Raw genomic sequence first — 24,693 nt, forward strand, 5'->3', positions numbered from 1 at the left:
CCTCCCCTGGCAACCGAAACATCTCAGAGAACTTCAACAGGAAAACAAGCTGCCTGAAAACGCCACACACTGTGTGTGCATTAGTCGAGGGGATGAAAGTCATAGATAACAAGGTGGGGGCTAGGTGATCTGAGTTAGTAAGAAGCCTTCATTAACGTTTCCTTAATCCCAGAAATCTGGGCACACAGTAAAGAGAACAGGACGCTGCTAGGAAATAAACAGCACTTGCCTTTCAAACCTGCCAACAAAAATCCACAGAAATGTCAAACGCATTTTGGTTAAATCTCCTCGCAAAACTTAAGGATTTTATTTCCCTCCTTCCTCCCCTTAACTCAATAGGAAGTGATTCGAACGTGACACAAACGGAACGGAAACCCACAGCTTTAAGAGACTCTTGCCATACAGTGGAAAAAAACCTCTCCAAATGACTAATCTTTTTACACCAAAAACCGCAGCCCTTCTCAGCTCTCACCATATGTGGAAACACTGAGATTATGACAGTGACTCAACATGTACAAAGAGACAGGCGGCAGGAGACTGAGGAATCAGCTCCTCGGCACCAAGGAGCCTCCTGGACCTGCATGCAGGAGGCAGGCCACCTGGGAAGGGGCACCCTTCCCCACCCCCCGCAGACACTGCGCCACAGCTCACCCAGGCACCGGAGCAGAGGCGGCTCTGCGGGCGCCGACTGGGTCCCGGGCCCCGGGCCTACCTTCAGGGTCTTCACGGCCACAGTCAGGCTGTACTTCTTCCACACGCCCTCGTACACCTCCCCGTACTGGCCTCCTCCCAGCTTGTGCTTCATGGTGATGTCCGTGCGCTCCATCTCCCACTTGTCGTAGTTGGGGGACACGCCGTAGACAGTGGGCTTGTTGCGCTTGGGAGCTGGGTAGTGGAGAGTGGTGATGAGCCCGTCGGCCACAGTAGAGTGATGGTGAACCAGCTCCGCCAACGTGTTGAAGCGGCTCTCGGAGGAGACATAGAGCTGAGGGAACAGGGACAGTCGTCAGCCCCAGAGCACACGCACACTCACACAACTCCAGTGAGCCAGCTCTGCTGAGCCTTAATGCACAGCAAAACCCCAGATGAATGGCTCTCCACATAGGATCAAGTGCTATACATGCTATAATTTACCTGCTAAAGCAGAAAGATGCAATAACATGCCCCAGGGCCTTTGCATCTGCTGTTCCCAGACTGAAATCCTCCCCATACCTAAGCCTTACATGCTGGTTCTCTTTATCCCACATCTCCAATGTCAAGAACAGGAAATGAGCATATAATAGGTACTCGATACTAACTGTTGATCACAGTAGTGAGGAGTAAAACTTAAAAAGTTTTGCTGATTGCAAAAAAAACTTCTAAATAATTATGCTTATTAAAAACTATCACCTATAATTATATAATTATCTAGAACTAGACAGTGACCAGAGATGGAAATTACTAAACAAAGCATAGGTGTCCTTCTCATTCCAACCTCCACGATTCAGGCCGAGAGGGAAGCATCAGATGTCATGCCCTGCCAGGTGCCCATCAGCTGAGACTCTCCAGGAACAGAGTGGGCCTCGGAGGGCCGCACCAAGGCCACACGGGCTCCTCCACCCCAGGGAAGTCAGGAGCAGGCTTTCAGACACGAGTGCACGTGAGTCTCTCTCTGATGCACAGTGGAGAGCTGCTAGGCAGGGAGCCCCTCCCTCTGCGAGATGGTGCCGCTGAGTGGCAGGACCTTTGAGGGTGAGGAGGAGGCCCACCCGAAGGCCCCACTTTTACACTTGAGGGCCCTGAGGAAAACCTGGAAGTGAACCACTCTGGGGATATGCTGTGTGACACGTGCACAGTGTTGGGGGTGGCGGGGTAGGGGAGTGAAGTCAGACTGCCGAGCCTGCCCTCAGCATGCACAGCATCTGTCAGTGTCAGTCCTGACAACAGTGCAGTTCACAAAGACTGAATGGGACCTGGGACAGCTCGTAAAGCCCGGCCCTCTGTGGAAAAGTCCGCCAGGTGTCTAGATACTTTGCTTCAGGTTGTGATCCTCCAAGTCCTCCTCTCTTGGGTTAGCTCAGCGGACAGTGTCTTCCCTACCAAGGAGCGGCAAGGAGAGAGAAAGCCATTCCAAGAAGACGCTCCCTGGAATCAGAACGCACACACTCCCCGGCAATCATTGGCGGAGTCCAGGCCGGTCGCCTGGGAACAGGCTCACTGCCTATTTCTCCGCCTCAGCTTGAAAGGAGTGCTCCCCAACCCAAAGAGCACGTTCCTTCAACTGCAGAGAATGCTAGTGGCTCCCTAAGCCCTAGGTTATGCAGAATCTGTTCTTGGTCTCCTTTGATTCCCTCACAGGCTCCTCGGTTAGACACGTCAGAGTGACAGGAGATTTCAATGAATGGGCAAACTTCACCCTTTTCAATAATTAAGTTTACAGATCCTGTGACTCAGTTCGGCTCCTCGGTTAGACACGTCAGAGTGACAGGAGATTTCAATGAATGGGCAAACTTCACCCTTTTCAATAATTAAGTTTACAGATCCTGTGACTCAGTTCATCTTTCAACATAAAACTGATATACCAACATTTATTAGGTACTAATATTACTCTCCCTTAAATGCACAGCACAGCCACCTTCTAGCCGTCAAGGAGTCTGATGGCTTCCTTCTCATTAGTTCTAGTTTCTGAGCAGCTTTTGCTAGTGTGCTGGGTAATCTCCATCAGGAATTCATGGCATGCTCAGAGGAGAAAGTGAAATTAGCATTACGAATGGTATGTCATTATGCTATGTAACCTGTCACATAAACACTCAGGGTGCTCAGCTAGGGCTGTGTCTCTCCCTGATCTCGCAGGAACCCAAGGACAGGACCTATCAAAGAAACTCAGCAGAAGCACTTTCCCCGACGGCCATCTTGCAGGCTAATCAGAGCTGAGACGTGTGTGCCCTTGAGCTGCCCACAACCCTGCAGACCCCCGCAGATGTGCTGTTTACAGGCTCTCGGCCAGCAGCACAGTTCCCCGAGAGCCTCTCACATGCCAGGGGCCAGGCGGTACTTAATAATTCAGCAGCTTAATAACGCTCCAGTCTCCTCCATAAGGGAAGGTCAGCAAGGTTTCAGCAGGCTTTTCACCTTCCACCGGGATGCCACTGTCAGGGTTAGTAAATCTTAATAAAATTCTAGAGGTTACACAGTTGGCCCATCCTGCCACCTCTGCTAAAGCTTAAGCCCAAATCCCACTCCTGTGGACCTGAACCTGCCCCTCTATTAGACAGAAAATAAGCATCAGGCGGCAACTTAAGGAAAGACTCCATCAAAAGCTATAAGAAATTGTGGAACTTGACAGGAGCACCTCACAGGGGCAAATAAAATGTGGACACAACTAGAAGAGCTAAGAAAGATTTTGGGGGGGTAAGATAAAAACCAGTCTTCAATTCCACTGTGTTGGCAGAGGATCACAAATGTTGAGAAAGCATGGAAGAATGACATCCAAGTGCCAGGGTACCTGAAGATTTTTAAGCTGTCAAGACTCTTAGGAAACAGCAATAGCTCTGTCTGGTATGGCCCTTTCAAGAGTCCAGTGCTAAACACCCAAGTCCTGGGCTCTGGGCCCTGAGCTGGCGGCCCTGAGCTGACTGGTGAAAGCTCAGGAACACGAAGAGAGAGGTAAACCATAGCCAAGAGGGTGGAGACAGAAAGATATCCTTTGGCGCTTTACAGAAGAATCTTTGAAATTCAGCTGTTTTTCTAAAGATTAGCTAATTTGAAACTAAGAATTAAACTTATTCGACCCTAGCCTGTCCCTCCTATGAACCTCACATTTTCCTCTTAGAAATCCAGAAAGGACTGCACCAAAGCTCTGCCACGAGCCGCAGTGCTGATGCTGGGCCACACTGTCTCACGAGTCACTGCGGCACCTCCCCATTTGATGCCGTTTCACCACTCTGATGCTGTTCCACACATTCCAGGAGCAAGATTCCACCCAGCACAGCCCCCTCAAGGGCAGCCCTCACAGAGAGGAGCCTCTGCAGATGGTCTGCCTGATGACCCCGTGGGACTAGACGTCTCCAGGCACTCAAACAGCTGAAGGGAGGGTCTCTGTCAGGGAGGCGGATGGGCAGGAGGCCTAGGACACTTTGATAAGCCGTCCAGTGGTGGGCAGTGCCTGATCGCATGGGTGTCCTGGACTCCACCTGGAGTGAAAGGAACCCTGGCACACACTCGCATTTAGAGAAAGGGTCTGTCTTCACTGCCTGACTCTCGAATTCTGCACATCATGCATCCCACACGGAGGCCTTGCTTTCTCTCTTAAGCTATCAAACTAGAGCATGCCTGCCTGCATCTGCCAGCAAGGATGCCTATCACACACCTTGCATCAGGGGGCAAGGATGCCGTTCACACACCTGCATCTGTCTGCAAGGATGCCGATCACACACCTGCATCTGCCTGCAAGGATGCCGATCACACACCTGCATCTGCCTGCAAGGATGCCGATCACACATCTGCATCTGCCTGCAAGGATGCTGTTCACACACCTGCATCTGCCTGCAAGGATGCCTATCACACACCTGCATCTGCCTGCAAGGATGCTGATCACACACCTGCATCTGCCTGCAAGGATGCTGATCACACACCTGCATCTGCCTGCAAGGATGCTGATGCTGCAAGGATGCTGATCACACAACTCCAGGGCAAAGAGACCACCACCCCATTCAATACAAACCCCAACTGATGGCCGTGGGGCAGCACGGCTTGGCTTGGATAAACAGCACAGATGGGGAGCAACATGTCAGCTGAAGGAAGTCACCTGCTCTAGGTGCACTCTGCTGTTATAGTTCATTAAAAAGGCACCCTTGTGGTCTGAAGGCAAGATTTCCAAGGACCTACCCCCTTGGAATCAATCCTGCAGAATGGAAGGACCTATCCCCACATTTTGGTTAAGATCCTAAAAGCAGGCTGATCAGGCTGATCTCCAGTCACACGTTACAGCAGACTATGCTGTCTGCCATACGACCCACGCGCTGGTTTAGAGACATCTGCCATGATGAAAAGCACCAGATATTGGCAACAAGACTGTGGTCAAATGACTTTAAAACACTTGGAAAAAAAAAAACAGAAAAGAACATTAAATACACACACACGCACACACAATATGCATTTGTATGGATGGTACAAATGAATGTGTGAGGAATAATAAAAATGCTAAAAAGATTAAGAGGAGGGGACTAGCCCTACCAGATATTAAAACATTACAAAGCCATTACAAATTAGAAGTGTCATTGGCACATGTACAGACAGACCAATGGAAGAGAAGAGAGAGCAACAGACCTAAATATGTATGTAAATTTGCTGAATTTCAAATATGTAGGAAAAGATGAATTTAGTAAAAGGCATAGGGATTGCCCTGGCAGGTGTGGCTCAGTTGGCTGAGTGTCGTCCTGTGCACCAAAAGGTCCCTGGTTCGATTCCAAGTCAGGGCACATGCCCAGGTTGAGGGCTCAGTCCCCAGTAGGGGGCATGCAGGAGGTCACTGGTCGATGTTCCTCTCTCTCTCCACCTTCCTCTCTCTAAAAGATCAATAAAAACATATTTTTTAAAAAGACACAAGGATTACTCAAAATGTGACACATGCATTTACCAGTTAGAGTGAGATGTCTTCACAAGTCTGAAAATGTGCTGCTGAGGAGGGTGAGGTAAAACATGCACTCTCATAAGCTGATGGTAAGAGAGCCAATCTGTACAATTTCCACAGAAGGTGATGGGCAATAGGTAAACAGATTTAAATGCACAGGACCTTCCCTCAGTTCTAGCAGCTTATCTTGCATTCACTCCACCGTACACAGAAAAGTCTGTGTACTGTATTTTCAAACTGCAGGGCAGGACCCCGAGGGGGGTAGGGCTATGAAATCAATTTAGTGGATTATGACCAGAACTTTTAAAAAAATGAAACAGAACAGAATACAAAGTATCAGGTGAAGTACATATATTAGGAGAAAGCAAAGTTTCAGGAACCTTCTGTAACTAATGGGAGTACTGAGTGGTGATGTAAAATGACTTTTTTGGTAGTCTTCACCTGAGGATATTTTTTCCATTGCTTTCAGAGAGAATGGAAGGGAAGGTGACTCGGGGGAGAGAAATATCGATGTGAGAGAGACACATCAATTGCTTGCCTACCACACATGCCCGGACCAGGGCTGGGGAATCAGGCCTGCAACTGAAGTACATACCCTTGGCCAGAACTGAACCTGGGACCATTCAGTCCATGGGCCGACGCTCTATAACCACTGGCCAGGGCTAAAATGATTTTTTACAGCAGGCTAAAATTTTTGTAAAAGGTCTGAAAGCCACCTTATAAAAAGCATTATTTATAACAGCATAAGACTGTAAGCAACCTACATGTCCACCAGCAGGGACTGCTTAAATAAACGATGGTCCATCCACACTAGGCATTATTAAGGATGAGGCAGCTCTAAATGTGCCACCACAATCTCCAAAATATGGCAGGTGGGAAGAGCAAGACGTAGAACAGCGTGCAGTACACATCTTTTGGTTTTTAAAAATGTAAACATAGGGCGACTCTGGAAGAAACTGGTTACAGTGGCTGCATCTCCTACTAAGGTAGGAGACAGAATTACTTTTCACTGTAATTCATTTTTTTCCAAGCCACATGCATGCATTACATATTGTTAAAGAATACATATACCACCTGGACCCACCCACAATCCACCTACGCACACCCTCAGTGACAGCGTGGTGCAGCAGAGTGGACAGTGGGACTGCAGCCTAGTTCCATCAATGACTCACTATGTGATCTGGGGCAGGAAATGTCATCCCTCTGAGCATCCACTGCTTAATGCGTAAATACAGATTTCAGCAATACTGCCCTGAAGACTGAGATGTCGTTGAAATGAGATGAAGACGGAAAAATGCCCCAGCACACAGTAGGAACTTGGTAGATATTCGTTCCTCCCTTCCCTTCATGGACTCTTAAGGACCCTTCATGTGAAGATCACAAAACCATATAGTGTATCAACTTCTTTACAAAACTGCAGTTTGGGTTTAGAAATCTACAGGTATAATGTGATCCCATTTTTGTATAAAAACTGTCTATAGACACACAGACAGACACACAGACAGACAGACACACAGACACACACAATTTTATCCATAGGATCAAGGCCATGGACCAGACATATTTTGGGGAGGTGTTATTAAGGTGGCTTTTTACTTATAAAATACCCACCTTTGTCTGAACTTTTCTCATTAAGGATAAATTACTATCCTAAGAGATTTTTTACAAGGAAGAGTTTCAATGTAAGAGGCATGTATGAAACCCAACAGATACTCCACACCTCTCTTATGAAACTGCTAACAACAAAAGTCCAGTAGGACACAGAGAACCACACCAACCCTTATAACATCATATGACTGGTCCTCCACAGAGGGCCTTTCATAAGGCTAATAAATTGATGCCTGCTGTTTACCTGAAAGCTTCTTCAAACATCTTGGCTGGGCTTTGGTGCAATAACTTAGCAACCCAGCAGCAGGACTCTGGGCTCTCCTGGCCAAAGACTACTCGCCGACGCGCCCATCAGGTCCCACCAGGGCCCTACCTTGCCATCGGAAGCAGTGTTGATCCTGTAGTGGTACACCCTCCCTTCGTATCGCAGCGAGATGGACCTCTGCCCGGGGCTGCTCTCGCTCTCCCGCACCAGGAAGCTGCCGTTGATCCCGCTGCTCAGCAGGTACTCAGCAGCGTTGCGGGACACGGGCCCATGGTACCAGGAATGTTTCTCCAGGCTGTTGACTGGCGTGATGTAGTTGCTTGGGACCCACCCTTGGCCATTTTTGGTTTGGGCTTCGCACCATTCACCATTGTGATTGTAGCCTAAGACCCGGAGCTTTTCGCCTTAGGAGAGAACCAAACCAGACGCATCAGCTTCAAAAACTAACTTGCTCATTCCACTTAGTCTTATATGATTACTACACATCTCCCAGTTCCTAACCACCCCCTTCACCTTAACAAGTCCACGAAAATGCACGCATTTTAAGTGTATGAGTACATTTTATATGAAACTTCCTGTTTGTACTGAAAACAGGAATAATCATAAAGCCTCAATTTTTATAAACCTATTATGTTTTGTTTACTCAAGTGCTCTGCTCCTGATACAAGGAAGCATTTTAGGGAAAAAATATTTTTTCTTTAAAAAAGTAAAAAAAGTGTTTTCTGCATTTGGTCTCAGTGTCTTTTTCAATATAAAACAAGGAAAGCTCTGTTTTTGCGAAGGATGCTACACAGGAACTCTCCTCAGGAAAAGAGGTTCTCTTATAAAGTTGCTGTTGTTTTCTTGGATATCTCTGCATTCCAAACTTTAAATCTGCTCCTTTAATCAGCAGAGGGGCAAACAATTGAGCCACAGTTTCCATCAATTTCTGGCTCTTGCAATGACCACCTGCTGCCCACAGCCCTTTACCTTTAGTGATACTTAGAGTGTTATCCCCACTGGCCACAAAATCATACAGTGCAACGAAAAGGTTGGGGTCGTTTTCACTGGGACCAGCGAGGAGGTTTTCCTTGGAGTTCCAACGAGCTGCCTCGCTCAGACCTTGGGGCTCAAAGTCAGATGCTACTGGCCTTTGGAGGGCTTCTGGAAGAGAAATAGGGAAACAGAAGAAAGAAAAAGAATAATTAGGGGGAAAATTAATTTTATTCCCAGAAGCAAGAAAGTCTGTATTTCCAAAATTATACATTCCTAATTTATTTTGTTTCTCATCACCTGTGCACATTACACATTAATAAGAAAGGTGGTGTAGGAAATGAACTCTTCCCTTTCCCAAATCTTGTGGAAAACGCTAAGTATTTGCGTTCCAAGGGGATGTTCCCAAATAGGTTAAGTCACTTAAATTCACTAATTCAAAATGAATTCAGTTAGAAATGGAAACAGTCCAACCTCATAAGTCTGCCACTGCTTATGTTATAATATGGAGAGTTTCTTGCTTTAAAACATTTTTAAAGGTATCAAAGTTAACACATGCATATAGTTTAAAAATCAGATATTACACACAGAAGGGTTTATAATGAAAGACAAACATTTTTCCATCCACTCTCCCCTACACCCAGAGGCAACAGTTCTTCTCTCCACGATCATTTCCATCTCTGGAGACATCCACTGTCTCACTAGGACCCCGCCCCACCCCCGCCTCTCTGGTGCTGCCCTCTACTGGTTACCTTCGCATGTTCAGGAACAGACTTAGGCCTTTACTTCTAGTCCTACCAGCTAGAGATGGTATCTCTGGACTATCTACACCATAAGCTATATTAACACCTTGCCTGCCGTCCAGCTTCCCTCACTATGCTCACTCTCGAGCAGGGCCTTCTTCACTCTTTCTTGTACCTTGTGGAAGTTAACAAGTGTCTCCTACTCTGTAACAATAACATCTTTCATGTTTTGTCTACAGGTAGATTCTAAGAGTTGAAAACCAGTACCTCTTATATTGGGAATGTGTCGGGCTTAGTCCCTACAGGGCCAAACAGCTCAATATCTTCTGAAGTCTCTCCTGGCCTTTCTTTTTCCTGAACTAGGCTCAAATGCTCTCGAACTTCTCTGTGGTAATGACCAATATGCACAATGGTTATTTGAAACCAACAAATCTACTCCAAGTGGATCTTAACAGTTGTAAGGATATTATGGAATGAAATATGAATACTCATTTAAGGAAACTACAATAAGAAATCAAACTTTAAAAAAGGCAGGGGGGATAATTCGAATTTGAAAAGAATGAAAGGATCCACCACATGCTTAAGCCAAACCTAAATGGTAACCAAACACAATTGTTTTAATTTTCTCTTTATGGATTTAGAGGACACCCAAACATCTTTTGGGATAGGCCTGATTCTGCTGCATTCCCTTAAAAAACAAAACAAAACACAACAAACAAAACAAAACAAAAAGCAACCCACTGGAGGCACCTAAGACCTCTGAGGGACTAAGCTAAACTTCCGGACACGTGACTGGAGAGCTTTCGGAAACATTCTTTAAATATCCCTCTAGAATAAACCAACAGAGCTAAATAAAGGAGGTCTTTCAATTCTAGCTTTGGTGCCACTGACTGAGGCGAACTTCAGGAACTGCTTTTCTGAAAGAGTACATCCCAACCTATGTCATCACTATGCTTGGTAATTCCATCTTATGAACCACAGGGGCAAAGATAATTTCAAGGAAGAGAGTCGGTAACACTGCCATTCCCTAGAATGTGGAAAAGGCTTCGTGGTATGTTAGGGCCTGTTCTCTGATTATTTACACTGGCTCGAAAAATGTGTCTAGCGCCACTGATCAGGGTTTGACCAACTAACCCTAAAAAAGTTCGTTAAAGCAGGGAATTATTATTATTTTTTATTAAAATATGTGATCTCCCACCCCACTGGAATATACACTGGTTTGCTAGCCTTGACTATGGGGCCAAGGACCCCCCCTTCGGTGTGAATATGCAGTTAGAGCTGGGTGTTATCTTCTGGAAGTCCTACCTGTGATGCAGTCTCACCCCCAGCTCACATTCCTGCAGGTGGAGGGGGAATTCGGAGCCATTCGCTATGTGATCCCAGTACATCCTTCCCACTGTCCACAGCTGCCTCACTCACCTCTAGTCCTGTAGCAATTTTTAAAAGTTACCTGCCTTTACTGAGTCTGCCTAAAGCACTCATTTTCATAGAATTCTCTTTTCACATTTGGATCTCACTGGCTTCATATTAACCGAGTAATTAAAACAACAAGTATATCTAAAATGAACAGAAACACAACTGGCTTTGGTGTGGCTGCAACTCCAGTGGTGGGAGGGGAGCAGTGTTCGCAGCAGAGGGGCGGCGCGGCTGCCCCACCGGTGCTGTGGAGCGGGCAGGAGAGCGCCAGGGTGAATTTAGCAAGTCAAGTAAAGTAGTGGAAGCCAATCAAAAGAACGTCTATTATCGTTATGTTAAGTGAAGCCATTAGACAAAGGATGGTTCCTAAAAGAACGTCTGCCTACCAGAAAAACAAGACAAGCCCTGCACTACGGAAAAAGGGACCAAAACCACGGATTAGCAATTCACAGAAAATTTAAACTGCCGTTAAACACGGAAAGCATGTTAACCCTCTAGTCATCAGAGATGTGAATTCTTCATCAAACTGGAAGGTCCGTTTTCCTGAGGCTAACAGTGCAACTGCAATGAAACGGGCACTCTCACACGATGCTAGTGCTTGGCGTAGACCCTGCCGCCACATTTCAGACAGGCAACTGGAAATAGGAACCAAGTCTTTTAAAGATCCCATAGCCTCTGACCTACCTTGAGGAATCTAACCTGAGAGAGCCACACAATGATCTGTACATACTGATTTTTAAATAACACATAAAAGTACAAAATATTTATCAACATAAGATAAGTTAGTCTGTGGTTCTGCCCATAAAACAAAATATGCTTATAAAGCCATTCAAAATACTTTTGGGGAGCCCTGGCTGGTGTTGCCGAAGGATCAGAGCGTTGGCCCATGCACAAAGGGTCACAGTTTCGGTTCCTGGTCAAGGGCACAAACCTGGATTGCAGTTTCGTTCCCTGGTCCTAGTTGGGGTGCGTGTGGGAGGCAACCAACTGATGTGTCTCTCTCACATCAATGTCTCTCTCCCCCTCCCAACACCCCCTCCCTCTCCTCTATTTAAAAGCAGTGGAAAAATATCCTCAGGTGAGAATTTAAAAATATATACATATTTTTGGAGAAAACTGAAAAAAGTCCAAAAGGAACTACATCAAAATGTGAACAGTACTTAACTCAGGGTAGAATGTTAACAGTACCATTAAAAGTAGTTAAAAAGTAGTTCACTCAGGGTGGTGAGAGTACAGATATTTAGAATTTTCTTTATTCTTTTTCTGTATTTTGTCATATTTCTCACAATGAATGTGGAATGTTTCTATCATCAGAAAACAATTACAAAAATAGAAAAACTGTTCTAAATAGAAGCCAGCTGACACTCATGTAATAACTGATAATCTAACATGAAAAAGTACACTGGGGGAGGGGGACATCTTCTCAGGTTGTCCCGAAAAAGTGCTTGCTTATTTCCCTCTAGTGTCCTAGCATCGTGGCCATGAGCGCACAACCTTGGCAGACGAGGCCCATACAGGAAATTAAACCAAAGTCATGAATACAGAAATGCTTTCTTCTCAAAGGCCATTTGACCTCTTCTATCAAGCATTCTGCAGCATCTGGATTTGATCAAAGAAAGTTACATAATCAGGGGAAGTGGCCTGGAAAACACCTGGAATGGGCAGAGTGCAGATACTGGCCCAGGGGTATGCACTGGTTTAAACTATGGGTTAGAGAGGGGCAGTCCCTAAAACGGAGACAGATGCTTGTGAAATCCATGTGAAGGGATGAGGCCTTTGTCAGGAAGGAAAAGGGCCTCCCACTGTTTTTTGATTCAACAGGACGTGAGGAAATCCAAGGCAGTCTCTCAGTTTTCCTCTCCAGTCCTTGCTCCATTCCACAAATTAATGGCCGAAGCCCAAAGGGAAGTATTGCTCATGCATGCCTCTGGATCAACACACTGCAGCGCAGCCACAGGCCAGCCCCAAACCTCCCAGTCAATTCCCAGCCCAGGCTGATGTCGAAACTGACTCACAGTGTGTAAATGCCAAGCTCCTTGCTTCATCTCATAGTGAGCTATGCTCGTCAACCTTAAAAATGATCACAGCTTACAAGGCCAAAGTTGCAGAATGTACTTATATCTTCCTTGCTTAATATGTGAACTTTCTGCCAGTCCCACCGGCAGGAAGTTAAACCCATAAAGAAGCCTGAAGGCTTCGTTTAAAAAAGATGCCCAAAATAGCTCCCCTCCTCGGTCCTTCCAACAGATCTTTGGGCTATTGTTTAATCTTGGGGAAGAAAAGTTAGCATCTGCTATAATTCTTGTGGCTTTTTTTTTTTTTAAAGTGAAAATTTTCTGCAGCATCCTTTCTGGGTCATATTTTAAATATATTTAAGATTTGCACCTTCAAAAGTGCCTCTCGCCCGGCCGGGTATGGCTCAGCGGTTGAGCATAAACCTAGGATCCAGGCGATCGGGGTTCGATTCCCGGTCAGGGCACATGCCCGGGTTGTGGGCTGCAGCCAATCAATGACTCTCATCATTGACGTTTCTATATCTCTCTCTCTATCTCCTTTCCTCTTTCTGAAATCAATAAAGATATATTAAAAAAAAAAAAAAAGTGCCTCTCATCCCATTTAAAACTATTGTTATCTCACCACAGTGTTAATGAAAAGGTTCCCATCACCCACAAAACTCAGGAAAGTCATTAATCAGCCGTTGAAGCACCAAGAATGGAGATATCTACAAAAATGCCTCCAAACCTCTAGAAAGCCAGGGTTCCAACTATAAGAATATCTAATGTTTGGAAATGCCACAAAATTCACTGGGCTGGTGCAGGATTAACTTAGTATTCTAAGAAAATGGGTTGGGTCTTTAAAGTACAATTTAAAAGATCGTCTGATACAAAATAATCCTTTCTTAAAGTAGTGAGTCACTGATCAAAAATGTTTACAGAAGATTCTCTGATATGGCATATCTGGTCTAGACTTCCAGGGGCTGCCGCTGCTGAACCCGCCACTGGCAAACAGGGAGAGAAGAAATGTTCCTAAGCTCCAGGGCTTGGCTAGGCTACTTCACTGTCCCCTGGGAGGGGACTTCACCTCCAGGAAAAACATCCCTGGGAAGCTTCCACCTTCCTGTTGACGCTGGTGGCACGGCTCCCTTTGGAAGGCCCTCTGCTGTCTTTACTGTCCGCTGAGGGCAGGTCACCGAGTCGGGGAGGGGAGAGAGGGCAGGGTGTGTCGGATGCTCCCATTCAACCATTTAAACCCCTGATGCTTTACCCTCATTCCTTTTGTGGGCCCTTCGCTACTATCCTCCAGTTCAAGGAATCTCTAATTTAGAAATCTATAAAACAGGCGCTTCAGAAAAGAGGGAAGTCTTCGTGTTTTATTTTCTCCTCTGTCCCAGCTGATGAGATCATGCTCAGACTATTCTCAAGTCCGTTTGTAACCGTCTCATACAACTTTTTATAACATGAGCTTAGAGGAAAAGTATTATTTCCCACAATTTGAACCCGATGAAAGTAATTTTATCTACAGTCTACATGGCCCTTTATTTTGTCATTTACGCCCTCACCCGGAGCAGTTAAAATTAGCTTAAAAACAAGTTTACTAGCTAAATACAGCCTCGGCACTAACTTTATTCTCTGAACAAAAACTGCCCAGCACCCAAAAACACCATGTCAGCTGTGGGGAGCAAGGGTGGGGTGAGGTAGTGATGATGCCAGGAATCATCATTGCACGGCCCTGCTCCTGGGGGGAGAAATGCAGTTAAAGAACATGCAGGGGACCTCAAGCAAAGTCTAACAGAAGACAAGTGCTGTCCCATGGATTAATGTATCAGAACACAGACACGTGGTCTGGAGCTGTGAGGGGCTAGGAAGGAGGCGACCCTGACCAAGACGGTGCCCAGCAAGGGAGGCAGGATTCACCGTGACCCAAGGCCAGCCTGACCCACCAAGACTACTAAGGGAGGGTCCTTATCTGTGATGTGAGGTGGACCCTCTGGTGATGGTCAGGGACTCCTCCTGAGAATAAAGTTTGCAAATGCATAAAATAAATATGAAGAACTGCAAAGGAAAACATCTGTATTGAAATAGTCCTCAAACTTTAAAAAAAAAAATCTGTGACAGACAGTGCTTCCTTATTAACGCATCCAGTGTATGTGTCTTTATTAACACGTTAAATAACGAGATCCAGGGGGTACTGTCATTTCAAACTAGTGAGGAGTGTAAGCAATAATCAAAACTATTATATGAGGTGAAAATATATGACTTCTACTGGTAACAAAGCCACAAGTACTGCTGATATTACTGTAGTTTGTTACCTTTAAAAAATAAAATACTAATTTTCAATTAAAGGTTAGTGAAATAAAATTTTAGTATTTTCCCATCCACGGACACGACTCCTGAATTCTATCCCAGACTCCACGGGCCTGCCAGGTTGCTAACTCCTGCACTACAGATCTGGTTCAGTACAAGAAAGAGGGCTGCTATAAGCCAGAGAGAAGTCCAAAGTATACGGTCTCCTTTTTTAAATAATGCAGTTCTATTACATTTCAGGCAGTAAGTTAAATAAGTTTCTAGAGAAACCTCCTTTAAAAAACAAAAAGTTAAAAAAAAAAAGTCATTTAAATTAGCCCAAGGTTTAAGTATTTCCCCTGGAGTCTTTTTATGGTATAATGTTCCTGGCCAGTCAATTTTAGAAAACAGAATCCTCCATCCTAACCTCTGCCCCCATTTGCAGTCTACACAGTAGCCTTTCTGAAGATACACAGTCCCGATCCCCCTCCTGCTTCCTCCACCAAAATGCAAAAAAAAGGAATTTTCTATTGCCTTCTAAGAATCTGTTGCAAAAGTCTACAATACTGGAAATGGAGTATAAAAATCCATGTAAAATGAGAACCCACCATCCTCAAGCCACCACTCTGAACACCTGTCCTTTGTGCCCCCTTCCCTCCCTCTCATCCAATCAGGTTCACACCCACATCCTGGCCACTTTTCTTCCTAAATCTCCCTGATCCGTCCTGTCCACTCTGTGCCCCACTACACCCTTGACTGGCTCCCCCACTGACCTCGTCCATACATACAGTCACCAGAAGGGTCTTTCTAAACTGTGAATCTGACCAAGTCACTCTCCTGTTAAAATCCCATTTAGACGTCTGGGTGGCGGCCCTGCCTGTCGACCACAGTCACCACTCACCAGCCGTGCACCTATGGCAACCTAGGGAACCTGGGCCTTGCCAGGCAGCGGGCCGTGTGCAGATGATATGCGGGACACTGCTCCTGGCACGTCACTGGCCCTCACGGTATGGCTGCGGTTGTTCTTGGTGCCACCACCCCAGAAGTCCAGGCTCCTAAACTAAAGCGGGCTCGCGAGACCCTTCAGGGTCGGGTCTGGGACCACCTTCTCCCATCACCCTACTTCCCATTCCAGCCCCTCATCCTCAAATGCCTTGCAGCTTCCCCCAGGGCAAACCCTGCTGCTGCGTCACCTGAGTGCACCTTGACAAGGGCCATTTACTCTCCCTGGAATTCCTCCTCCTGACCGCACTACCTCTAGTAAACCTGGTTTGTCCTTCCTCCCCCTCCCCCGCCTCACCCTCAAGCTTACTTACCCTTCACCTTATTTGGGTACGTGGTGTCTGTTTCTATTACGGCCCTGCCAGACACATAAGGAATCTGTGTCCCTTGCAGTGAAATAATAAGCCTGGGCTCAGGGTGGACAAGCCTTGTTCAAATCTCAGCCCACACATCTGGAAGATGCTCATTTTGAGCCTCTGGGTCTCAGCTGCACAATGGGACGACAGTATGGACCCAGTCCCTAGCTGGGCTGTCGGGAGGGCTCAATGCACACTGCACGCGGAGAACTGTGGTATGAACGTCAGGTGTGCTTCCTGGCACTAGGGCTCTGCAGGGCAATTACTCTTCCTCTTGTTATTGTCACCACACACATCAGCACCCTTTGGGCAGAGGCCAAGGATTCTCCTCACAGGGTCTTCAGCACCCGCCTCATGATGCGGAACACACAGCGCCGCTCCATGTTCAACAAACTCACATGGACAACACCCTGCACTCGTGTGTCTTCAGCAACAAGGTAAAATATTGAGCCTCGACTTAAGAGTGCACCTTAGCCCGGCCGGGCGTGGCTCAGCGGTTGAGCATCAACCTAGGATCCAGGCGATCAGGGTTCGATTCCCAGTCAGGGCACATGCCCGGGTTGCAGGCTCCAGCCGATCAATGACTCTCCTCTCAGCATTGATGTTTCTCTCTCTCGCTCCCTCTCCCTTCCTCTCTCTGAAATCAATAAAGATATATTAAAAAAAAAAAAAAAGTGCGCACCTTAACTGCACGTGAACCTGTCGCACAGAACAGCAACGGCGGATGGGAAAGAAGAGAAAGCAAACGCCCCGACCGGGAAGACTTTATAGAGACCTAGGAAATGCCGAGGTTTTTTTTTTTTAAATGGAACCATGGCCAAGATCCGAAAACAAGGTGTAACACTAAAGTCCACTTCTCTGTGCTTTCTAACCAGCAGACAGCACGGAGAGCCCCCCCCTCCCCCCGTCTGTAGGGAGAAAAGGTTCCACGATTTGCTGCGTGGCCCAGGGAAGCTGTTTCCCCTGCCATGGGCCATCTGGCTCCCCATCTCGCTCCTCATGGGCACTCACTTCTCGTCTCCCGCTCTCCTCTAGACGTCATCCGGGGCTCCTGGGTCAGCTCAGACCCGAGTAACCGAAGTAGAGAGGTTACCCAATGGCAGCCATTTCCCCCAAAATGTCCCGTTAGTCACTATCACGTCTACTGCTAACCCAAGGAACTGAAAATGACCAAAACAAAGGGTATTTGGCTCCCAAAAGCAATGGCTAATTCCATTCATGCCCGCCTTTAGAGTCAACTTTCAGGTATTCAAGGCACAAAGCTATGTGCTAAATTTGAGGACTGGTAAGACTGATTAAGAACTAGGCCTCTAAGGAGAAATTAGGAGCAATGAGGTTAAAGTTCACGTAACAGAATGCAATACAATAGGCGGTGTTCACTGATGCCTCACTGAGCGCAGCACTGTGCCCCCGCATCCCGCTCCCATAGACTCCATTATTACTGCGCACGAGAGGGCAGGGAACAGAGGCAGAGAGAAGCCACTCCTCGCCTCTGCCTCCAGTGACCGGCCCCCGGCTGCCTGTCCCTGCCTCTCCCTCCCTGTCGGCACGGCTCTCTCACAGTCCTGCTCTTTCTTTCTCTTTCTCTCAGGCATCCCCCTCTGTCCAGTCCCCCCTTTCTCTGTCTTCCTTCCCTCTCACCTTGGTTTCCCTTTCCTGCCTCAACCTGTCTTCTGGTCTTTGTCGCCCAGTCTGCATCTCCGTCTCCCTCCCTTTCCTCTAACTCCCACCTGCTTCTCCGTCCCCTCGTCTGTCAGTCCTCCCTCTCACCACCCGAAAGGCCTGTGGCGTGGGTTAAGGAGGAGGCTGGGAACACAAACTTTAGAGAACTCCTGTTACCACCTGAGGACAAGGCTCGGCTCTCAAAGCCAGCAACTAGCAAAGCTGGTCAATGGCTTTGGAACTGTAACTTCTAGGCAAGAACACAAGACTAAAAGTCGGTAACATTACAGCTGGGTGATGACTACAAGGGAGTTCATTATGTGTCTGCTTTTGTTAGAGGGTTAACTTTTCCATTGTAAAAAAGGTGAAAACTAAAACTCTCATGCTGCTTTCTACCTTGTTGTAAAAGTCATAATTTTGCCAGTGTAATCACTGAAACAGAAACAGGAAAAATTGGAGCTATGGACATACCGCCTCTGGAGAGAAGAAATAAGATGCCAACCATGAATCAACAATTAAAATATTCACCATGGGAATAAGAGAGGGTCAGAGGAAGGGAAGATACTTTTCCTTAAAACCAAGGACAGGAAATATTAATTACATGCACCAAAAACAAACATGGAAACAAGTTGTTTTGTTAACAAGGAAAACTATGGGTGGGTTCAGCTCAACTCTAATCATATTTCAGCCATAAGAAATACTGGCAATGCCACCGTTTTAGACTGCTAAGTATTTGTTTAAAATAACAACAGCTCACATAGGCTAACATCTTGCTCTGTACCCGGCTCCCTGTTAAACAATTTAAATTTAATTTCTCATGTGAATCTCCCAACTGGACAAGGCAGGGACTGCTCTGATCCCTACTGTAGAAAGGAGAACACCCAGGCTGAGAACAACGTGCCCAAGATTGCTGGGAAACGTGGCCAGCGTCTGGGTCCAGGCCTGCTGGCTCCAGAACTGCACGCCTCACACAAGAACGGGACCTTAGCAGTAGCCCAGCCATAAAACTCTCTGGACTCAAGGACATCACAAAGGAACCTCATGTTGGTACAAACACATATACTTAGCATTTTATTCATTTCAAAACTTTCACTTCATTCACCTCATAGATCCTCCAAACAATCCTCTAAGGTGGGCTGGACAGAGGATGTTTGTTCTGTCTTAGAGGTAATGGAACAGAAAAGCTGGGAGAAGTCAGACGACTGGGTCTCCTGACTCCAAATTTCCAACCAAACCGAACACAGCCCTTCCTCCTCGTCTCTGAAAAGCTCACAGCACTGGTACGGGAATTAGGGAGGATGTCTGCGAAGCGCTGGGGCCGCGGCCCATCACATCGGAAATGCTCAGCACCGTGAACGCAGCCCAAAGGAAAGGGACGGACGGCCTTCCATCAGGCCGAGCAGGAGCCTCAGATCTGCTTTGTTACCAAACAAGAGAAGTATCTGACGACCTCAGGAGAGAGCATTTAGGGAGAGGTAAGCTCCTCTGAGGCAGAAGTTCTAAAAGTGCATCTGTGTGGCTGGTACCACATAAAGCACTCGCCAGAAAGTTAACTGCCGAAAGAAGCATTTAAAAGTGGGCCCTTAAAATAAATCTGAAAGTTCAAGAAGAGTTCACATCACATTAGGTTTTGATTCCACCGCACAGAACTTACATGTCCATGTACAGTGTAGGTAAATACAAACATATGAACAAATAAAAGTAAACTGGAGGAAAAATTAATTCAAGTGGCTAATGTTCATGTTTTCTTTCACATCACTAGAGGGAAGAAATAGCCGGAAAATTCAGTGTTTGAAGCAGACCAAAGATTATAAAGCTAAAGACCACGTGGGCATGGTAAATAGGTACAGCTATCAACATACATTTTCACAAAATTGACACACAGTACTCAAATGCTATAATGCTTATATGTGCATAAAATATTTCTACAAGGACACACAGAAACTCCTGAGTGTTTCTGGGTAGGAAAACTGCACAGGAGACAGAATTACTTTTCAATAAATACCCTTTTAGAATTTTTTACTGTGTACAGTGATTTTAATATACATTTAGAAAATTTTAATTCTATGGCTAAAGGTGATCATTTTTATCAGTATTAGGTTTCCAGAAGACATAAAAAGAATGACTTTTTTCAGGCGTTAGTGTTTCTGAAAATATCATTTTACACCCACGGAGAGTTCCAAAGAAGATAGTGCTAATCCGTAAAGCTGTGGCTAAATTGGGCTCTCTGGGGCCTTACAGCATGGGTTCAAATCCCAGCTCCACCACTTAATAGCTCTACTATCTTAAACAAGTTTCCTAACCTTCCCGTGCCTCAGTTTCCTCATCAATGAAATGGAAAAAACCTCAAGGCCATCATGAGAATCAAACAAATAAGTCACAGAATACTGAAACAGTGCTTGGACCACAGTAAGCATTTAATAACTGCTCTGACAACTAGGCCCGAGCAGCAAGTAGATGTGTGACCAGGCTGCATTTACGGCTGACTCTTCTTTGACAGAATGGAAAACTTGGCCATATTTAAATCTCCCCAGGACCTGTGAGGACTGGGCCCCTGTGGCTGTCAATAAATACTGATTGATTGATTTAGATGTCAGTAAAAGCAGAAAGGCTGGATTGCTTATCCAGATGTTGGCAACTGCTTTTCCCAAGAGACCGATAGCACATCTAGTCTCTAAGAAAGGATCACTGAAGTCTGTTAAATTTTCTTAACTACAAAACAATAATTTCATTTACTTTTCCCAATTAAATATAACGACGACACAAGGAAAACTCAGCAACAATAAAGAATTCCTAGTGACACCTCTCCAGATACAGCTTAGCCAGAAGCCATCTGCTGTCCCAGAATCCTTTTTTCTTTTTTTTTCAGACTTGAGAGCCAACATTATTTCAAGACATGTTGGAATAAGACACTTTAGCCCCCCCTCCAAATAAACAATAATTAAACCAGCCAGGTACATACTTAATATTCCCCCCAGGAAAACAAAACAATGTCACAGGTTTGTGACCTAAACTCTCCTCCAGCTCTGCGGTTACAAAAGCCCATTCATCTACTCTGCCTTGGGCGTCCATCTGCAAAGCTGAGATGATAATGCCTGACACTAACTCGTTACAGATGTAAATGAGAATGTGTTCAGAATTTTGAGCAACTTGGAAAACAAGCCACGTATTAACTGAAGATGATTCTGGCTGCTAGGATATGAATTTTTAGGGGATAAATAAACCATCTCTCTCCAAATCCTGGATTTTTTAAGCCCACTCTGTCTGGGTGAGTCTTCTCTCAGACCCCAAATCCCAGAGAGAGAAAGGGACTCATGCACACATAGTATGGCAAGAAGGGCAAACAGGCTTCACCTATATCTCTGGTGTTTATGGTGTTAGCTGCATGTATGACTCTAGGCAGGCCCTCAAATCAAAAAACTGGAAAGAAAAGAAAAATGGTTTAGACAATTAATGAGGCCTCTGTTTATTTCTCCTTCATTTTAAAAAGAAAAACATTACAACTTCCTGGCACTACAGCAGCAACCCTGCGTGTTCTAAAGTAAGCTTTACATTTCTACTCCTATTTTAAGTCCTCAATGAACATGATGGAGAAATGCAAGCAGGATTACATCTCTTAAGTACAATCAGCCTTTTCAGCTGAAAGCAACAGCCTGGGATGACTAGTCCCCAAAGCAGATCTATTTCAGATCCATCTTGAAGCTACCAAATGATAACCACTCATCCTCAATTCACTTTTTTTCAGATGTCACCAGACAAGGACAGAAAGTGAAAGAAAAGCAACAGGAAAGGGGGGACGGGCTTCCAGAAGAAAAAGACGAGCAGAGTGGAAAGGCGGCAAAGGTGAGCGGATCCTGGCTCCCCGCTTTTCTGAAGCGGCCTAAATGAGCGTCCCTCCCCCGCCCGGACCCCGGACTCATTCAAAATGCCTCCGTAAAACTTGGTGCGACTTCTCTGTACTCCACCGAAAGGAGAGAGACCGTCTAAGACCTCTTCGTGGTCTGTCTGGGTTGGGGATGGAGGAGTGGAGAGATCGCTTGAAATTCTGTACCCATAAATGGTAGAGACGCGTTCCCTTTGTAGTACACGACACCTAATCAAAAGCGTCTGTTTCAAACACAGGCCGGCCCTTTTGACACATAATTTCCAAATAACGGTGGAAATTCTACAACGTGGGCTCACCAGGCCGCTCAGGCCTGTAGAGTTCGCCTTCTTAAACTTTTTTGGGTAGAACCCCGCAGTTGGGGCCCCCTCGACACCGCCATCCGGACGCCACCTCTCTCGGGACTAGTGCGCCGGGGCCGGGCACCCCCCCCGCCCCCCCCCCCCCGCAAGGCCCACGGCGCGCGCGGGGGCCGCCGAGAGAAAAGGGAGAGAAAAGGAGAGAGAGAGAGAGAGAGACAGAGAGAGAGAGAGAGAGAGACAGAGACAGAGAGAGACAGAGACAGAGAGAGAGAGAAGGGGAAGGGGAAGGGGAAGGGGAAGGGGAAGGGGAAGGGAAGGGAAGGGAAGGGAAGGGAAGGGAAGGGAAGGGAAGGGAAGAGGAAGGGAAGGGAAGAGGAAGGGAGGGAATGGGAGGGAGGCAGGGAGGCAGGAGAAGGGGAGCGCGCAGGCGGGGAGGCCTAGGAAGGCCCGGCCGGTCGGAGGCCGCGCGGCCGGCGCTCACCTTCCAGGTAGCAGCTGGAGGACGAGGAAAGCCCCTTCTTCGACTTGCAGCCCACCAGCTTCAAGCAGATCTCCAACATCTTCGCGCGCCGGAGCCGTGGGGCCGGCGCCCCTCCCGCGGCGCGGGCGGCTCAGGCTCGGCTCGCCCCGCTGGCTCCGCGCGCCGCCCCGGGCCCCCGCGGCCCCGCCATGGGCCTCACCGCCGCCCGCGCGCCCGCCCAGGGCCCGGCCGCGTCTCGGCCCCGCTCGGTCGCGCCGGTTAACAAAGGGCCCGAGCCCGCCCGCGGCCCGCCCCCGCCTCCTCGGCCGCCTTAACCCCCTCGGCGCCGCGCCGGGACCCTCTCGGGGCGGGGCGGGGCGAGGCGAGGCGCAGGCCGGTCCTAGGCCGTTACCGCGGCCGAAACCAGCCCAGGGCCAACTCCTAAGGCAGCAGGAGGATTTCTTCAAAGCACAGCACTTAGTAGTGCTCAGCGTTGGGAGGTGCGGCCCTAACACCCCAAGAAAGACACCGGCTACCCCAGCTGTGGGCTGGGGGAGGCAGGTGCCCCGCAACTCTTCCAAAACCTCGCGTGTCTCCAGCTGCAGGAGGAGCCCCCGCAGGCACTGCTGGAGGCCCGCTCCGCCGCGGGGGCCCGGCGAGCCTCCGTCCCCAGAAGGCTGGTGGGTAAGGCAAAGCCCGCGGCCAGTACCAGCGCCGGTCTCACTGCCACCGGCGAGCGTCCTGCGATCGAGGCTAAGCCCCGTGGGCGTTTAAGCCATGAATCACGGGGCTGGAACCCGCGCAGCGGCTACAAGTATGCCGCACAGTTGTCAGTCCAGACACGCGGGCTAGGTGACGGCTGGAAAAGATGTGCGAGTCCCACTCAAACATAGTTTCTTACTTTATGTAAAGGGAATGTAGTCTCCACAGTGAGAACTTCAGAGGCAGGGCCTGCATCCCCTGTCTGCCTCATTGTCTTCAACAGGGAACTTTTTTCCTTGTTTGACAAGTGCCATGGGGCACTATAGTTTAAAACCCATTTCATTGCTGTGCTGGGCTCCAATCTTTTTATAATTCTGGTTAGGAGGGATAATAGACAATGTCATAACATAACAACAATCACAAGAATGTGTTACTCAGCACAAAACCAGAAATCCAGGTCAACGGGAAACAACGGGAACCCCAATCACACCAAATAATTTAATAAATTTAATAACAGTATCAGATAACTAAACTGCAACAAGCAGAAACACTAAGTTTAGTTCAGCCCTGGCTGGTGTGGCTCAGTTGGTGGGGCGTTATCCCCTGCACCAGAGGTTGCTGGTTTGATTCCAGGTCAGGGCATATGCCCAGGGTCCAGGCCTGATCCCAAAGGGAGTGGTGCAGAAAGCAGCTGATCGAAGTTATGCTCTCACATCGGTTTCTCTCTCTCCCCCTCTCCCTTTCTCTCTCTCTAAAACTATTCTTAAAAAAACAAAACAAAACTAAGCTAGTCCGTACCTTAGCACATGAATAATTAGCACTAACACGTACTGATCTAGCTGGGTAGGTTGGTTGGTTAGAGCATCGTCTCGAAACACCAAGGCTGCAGGTTTGATCCCGGATCAGAGCACATACAAGCAGCAGCTAATAAATGTATAAATAAGCGAAATAACAAATCCATGTTTCTCTCTCTCTCTCTCTCTCTCTCTCTCTAATCAACCAATATTATATACACGTGTGTGTATATATGTACACGTGTGTGTGTGTACATATATATAAAGCTAACATGTACTGAGATCTCACTGTGTGTCTGAGTCTTGTGAGAAGTATGGTCTGTCCACTACTGCACTGCAACAACCCTGTAAGGAAAACAGAATTATTATCCCAATTCTTCGGGTAAAAACCTGAAGCTCAGAGAAGTCAAGCTCCTTGCCAAAGGTCCAACAGCTGGAAATGGGCAGAGCTGAGCTCAACCCAGGTCCACCTGGATCCAAGGATCAGGCTCCTGACCAGTAGATTATACAGCTGCCTCCAACCAAGAATAAATTACAACTAGATTCAAGCTTTGGCTGTCTATATCTTTGGTCAAATAACTAAGGTTAGCATATGTTTCAGACGAAGCGTGGCTGAGAGATCCTGGCTGTGGTG

The 24,693-nt window shown here is 47.1% G+C and overlaps 1 protein-coding gene across 2 annotated transcripts in view; it reads right to left on the reverse strand.

Annotated features, from left to right (window-relative positions):
- The window catches only part of ABL1 (ABL proto-oncogene 1, non-receptor tyrosine kinase), an 86,201-nt gene that overhangs the window by 19,708 nt on the left and 41,800 nt on the right, over positions 1–24,693 (reverse strand). The window contains exons 1-4 of one of the 2 annotated variants that reach the window (XM_016196613.2): positions 22,585–22,722; positions 8,454–8,627; positions 7,593–7,888; positions 713–985 (exon numbers count right to left, since the gene is read on the reverse strand). In XM_016196613.2, the coding sequence (XP_016052099.2) occupies positions 713–985; positions 7,593–7,888; positions 8,454–8,627; positions 22,585–22,663 (822 nt within the window). In that variant the 5' untranslated portion in view covers positions 22,664–22,722. Of the gene's footprint in view, positions 1–712; positions 986–7,592; positions 7,889–8,453; positions 8,628–22,584; positions 22,723–24,693 lie in introns of those variants that run through there. The other variant, XM_016196612.2, reaches the window with a different exon arrangement.

The sequence above is a fragment of the Miniopterus natalensis genome, chromosome 12 (assembly GCF_054644295.1).
Source record: "Miniopterus natalensis isolate mMinNat1 chromosome 12, mMinNat1.hap1, whole genome shotgun sequence".
NCBI lineage: Eukaryota > Metazoa > Chordata > Mammalia > Chiroptera > Miniopteridae > Miniopterus > Miniopterus natalensis.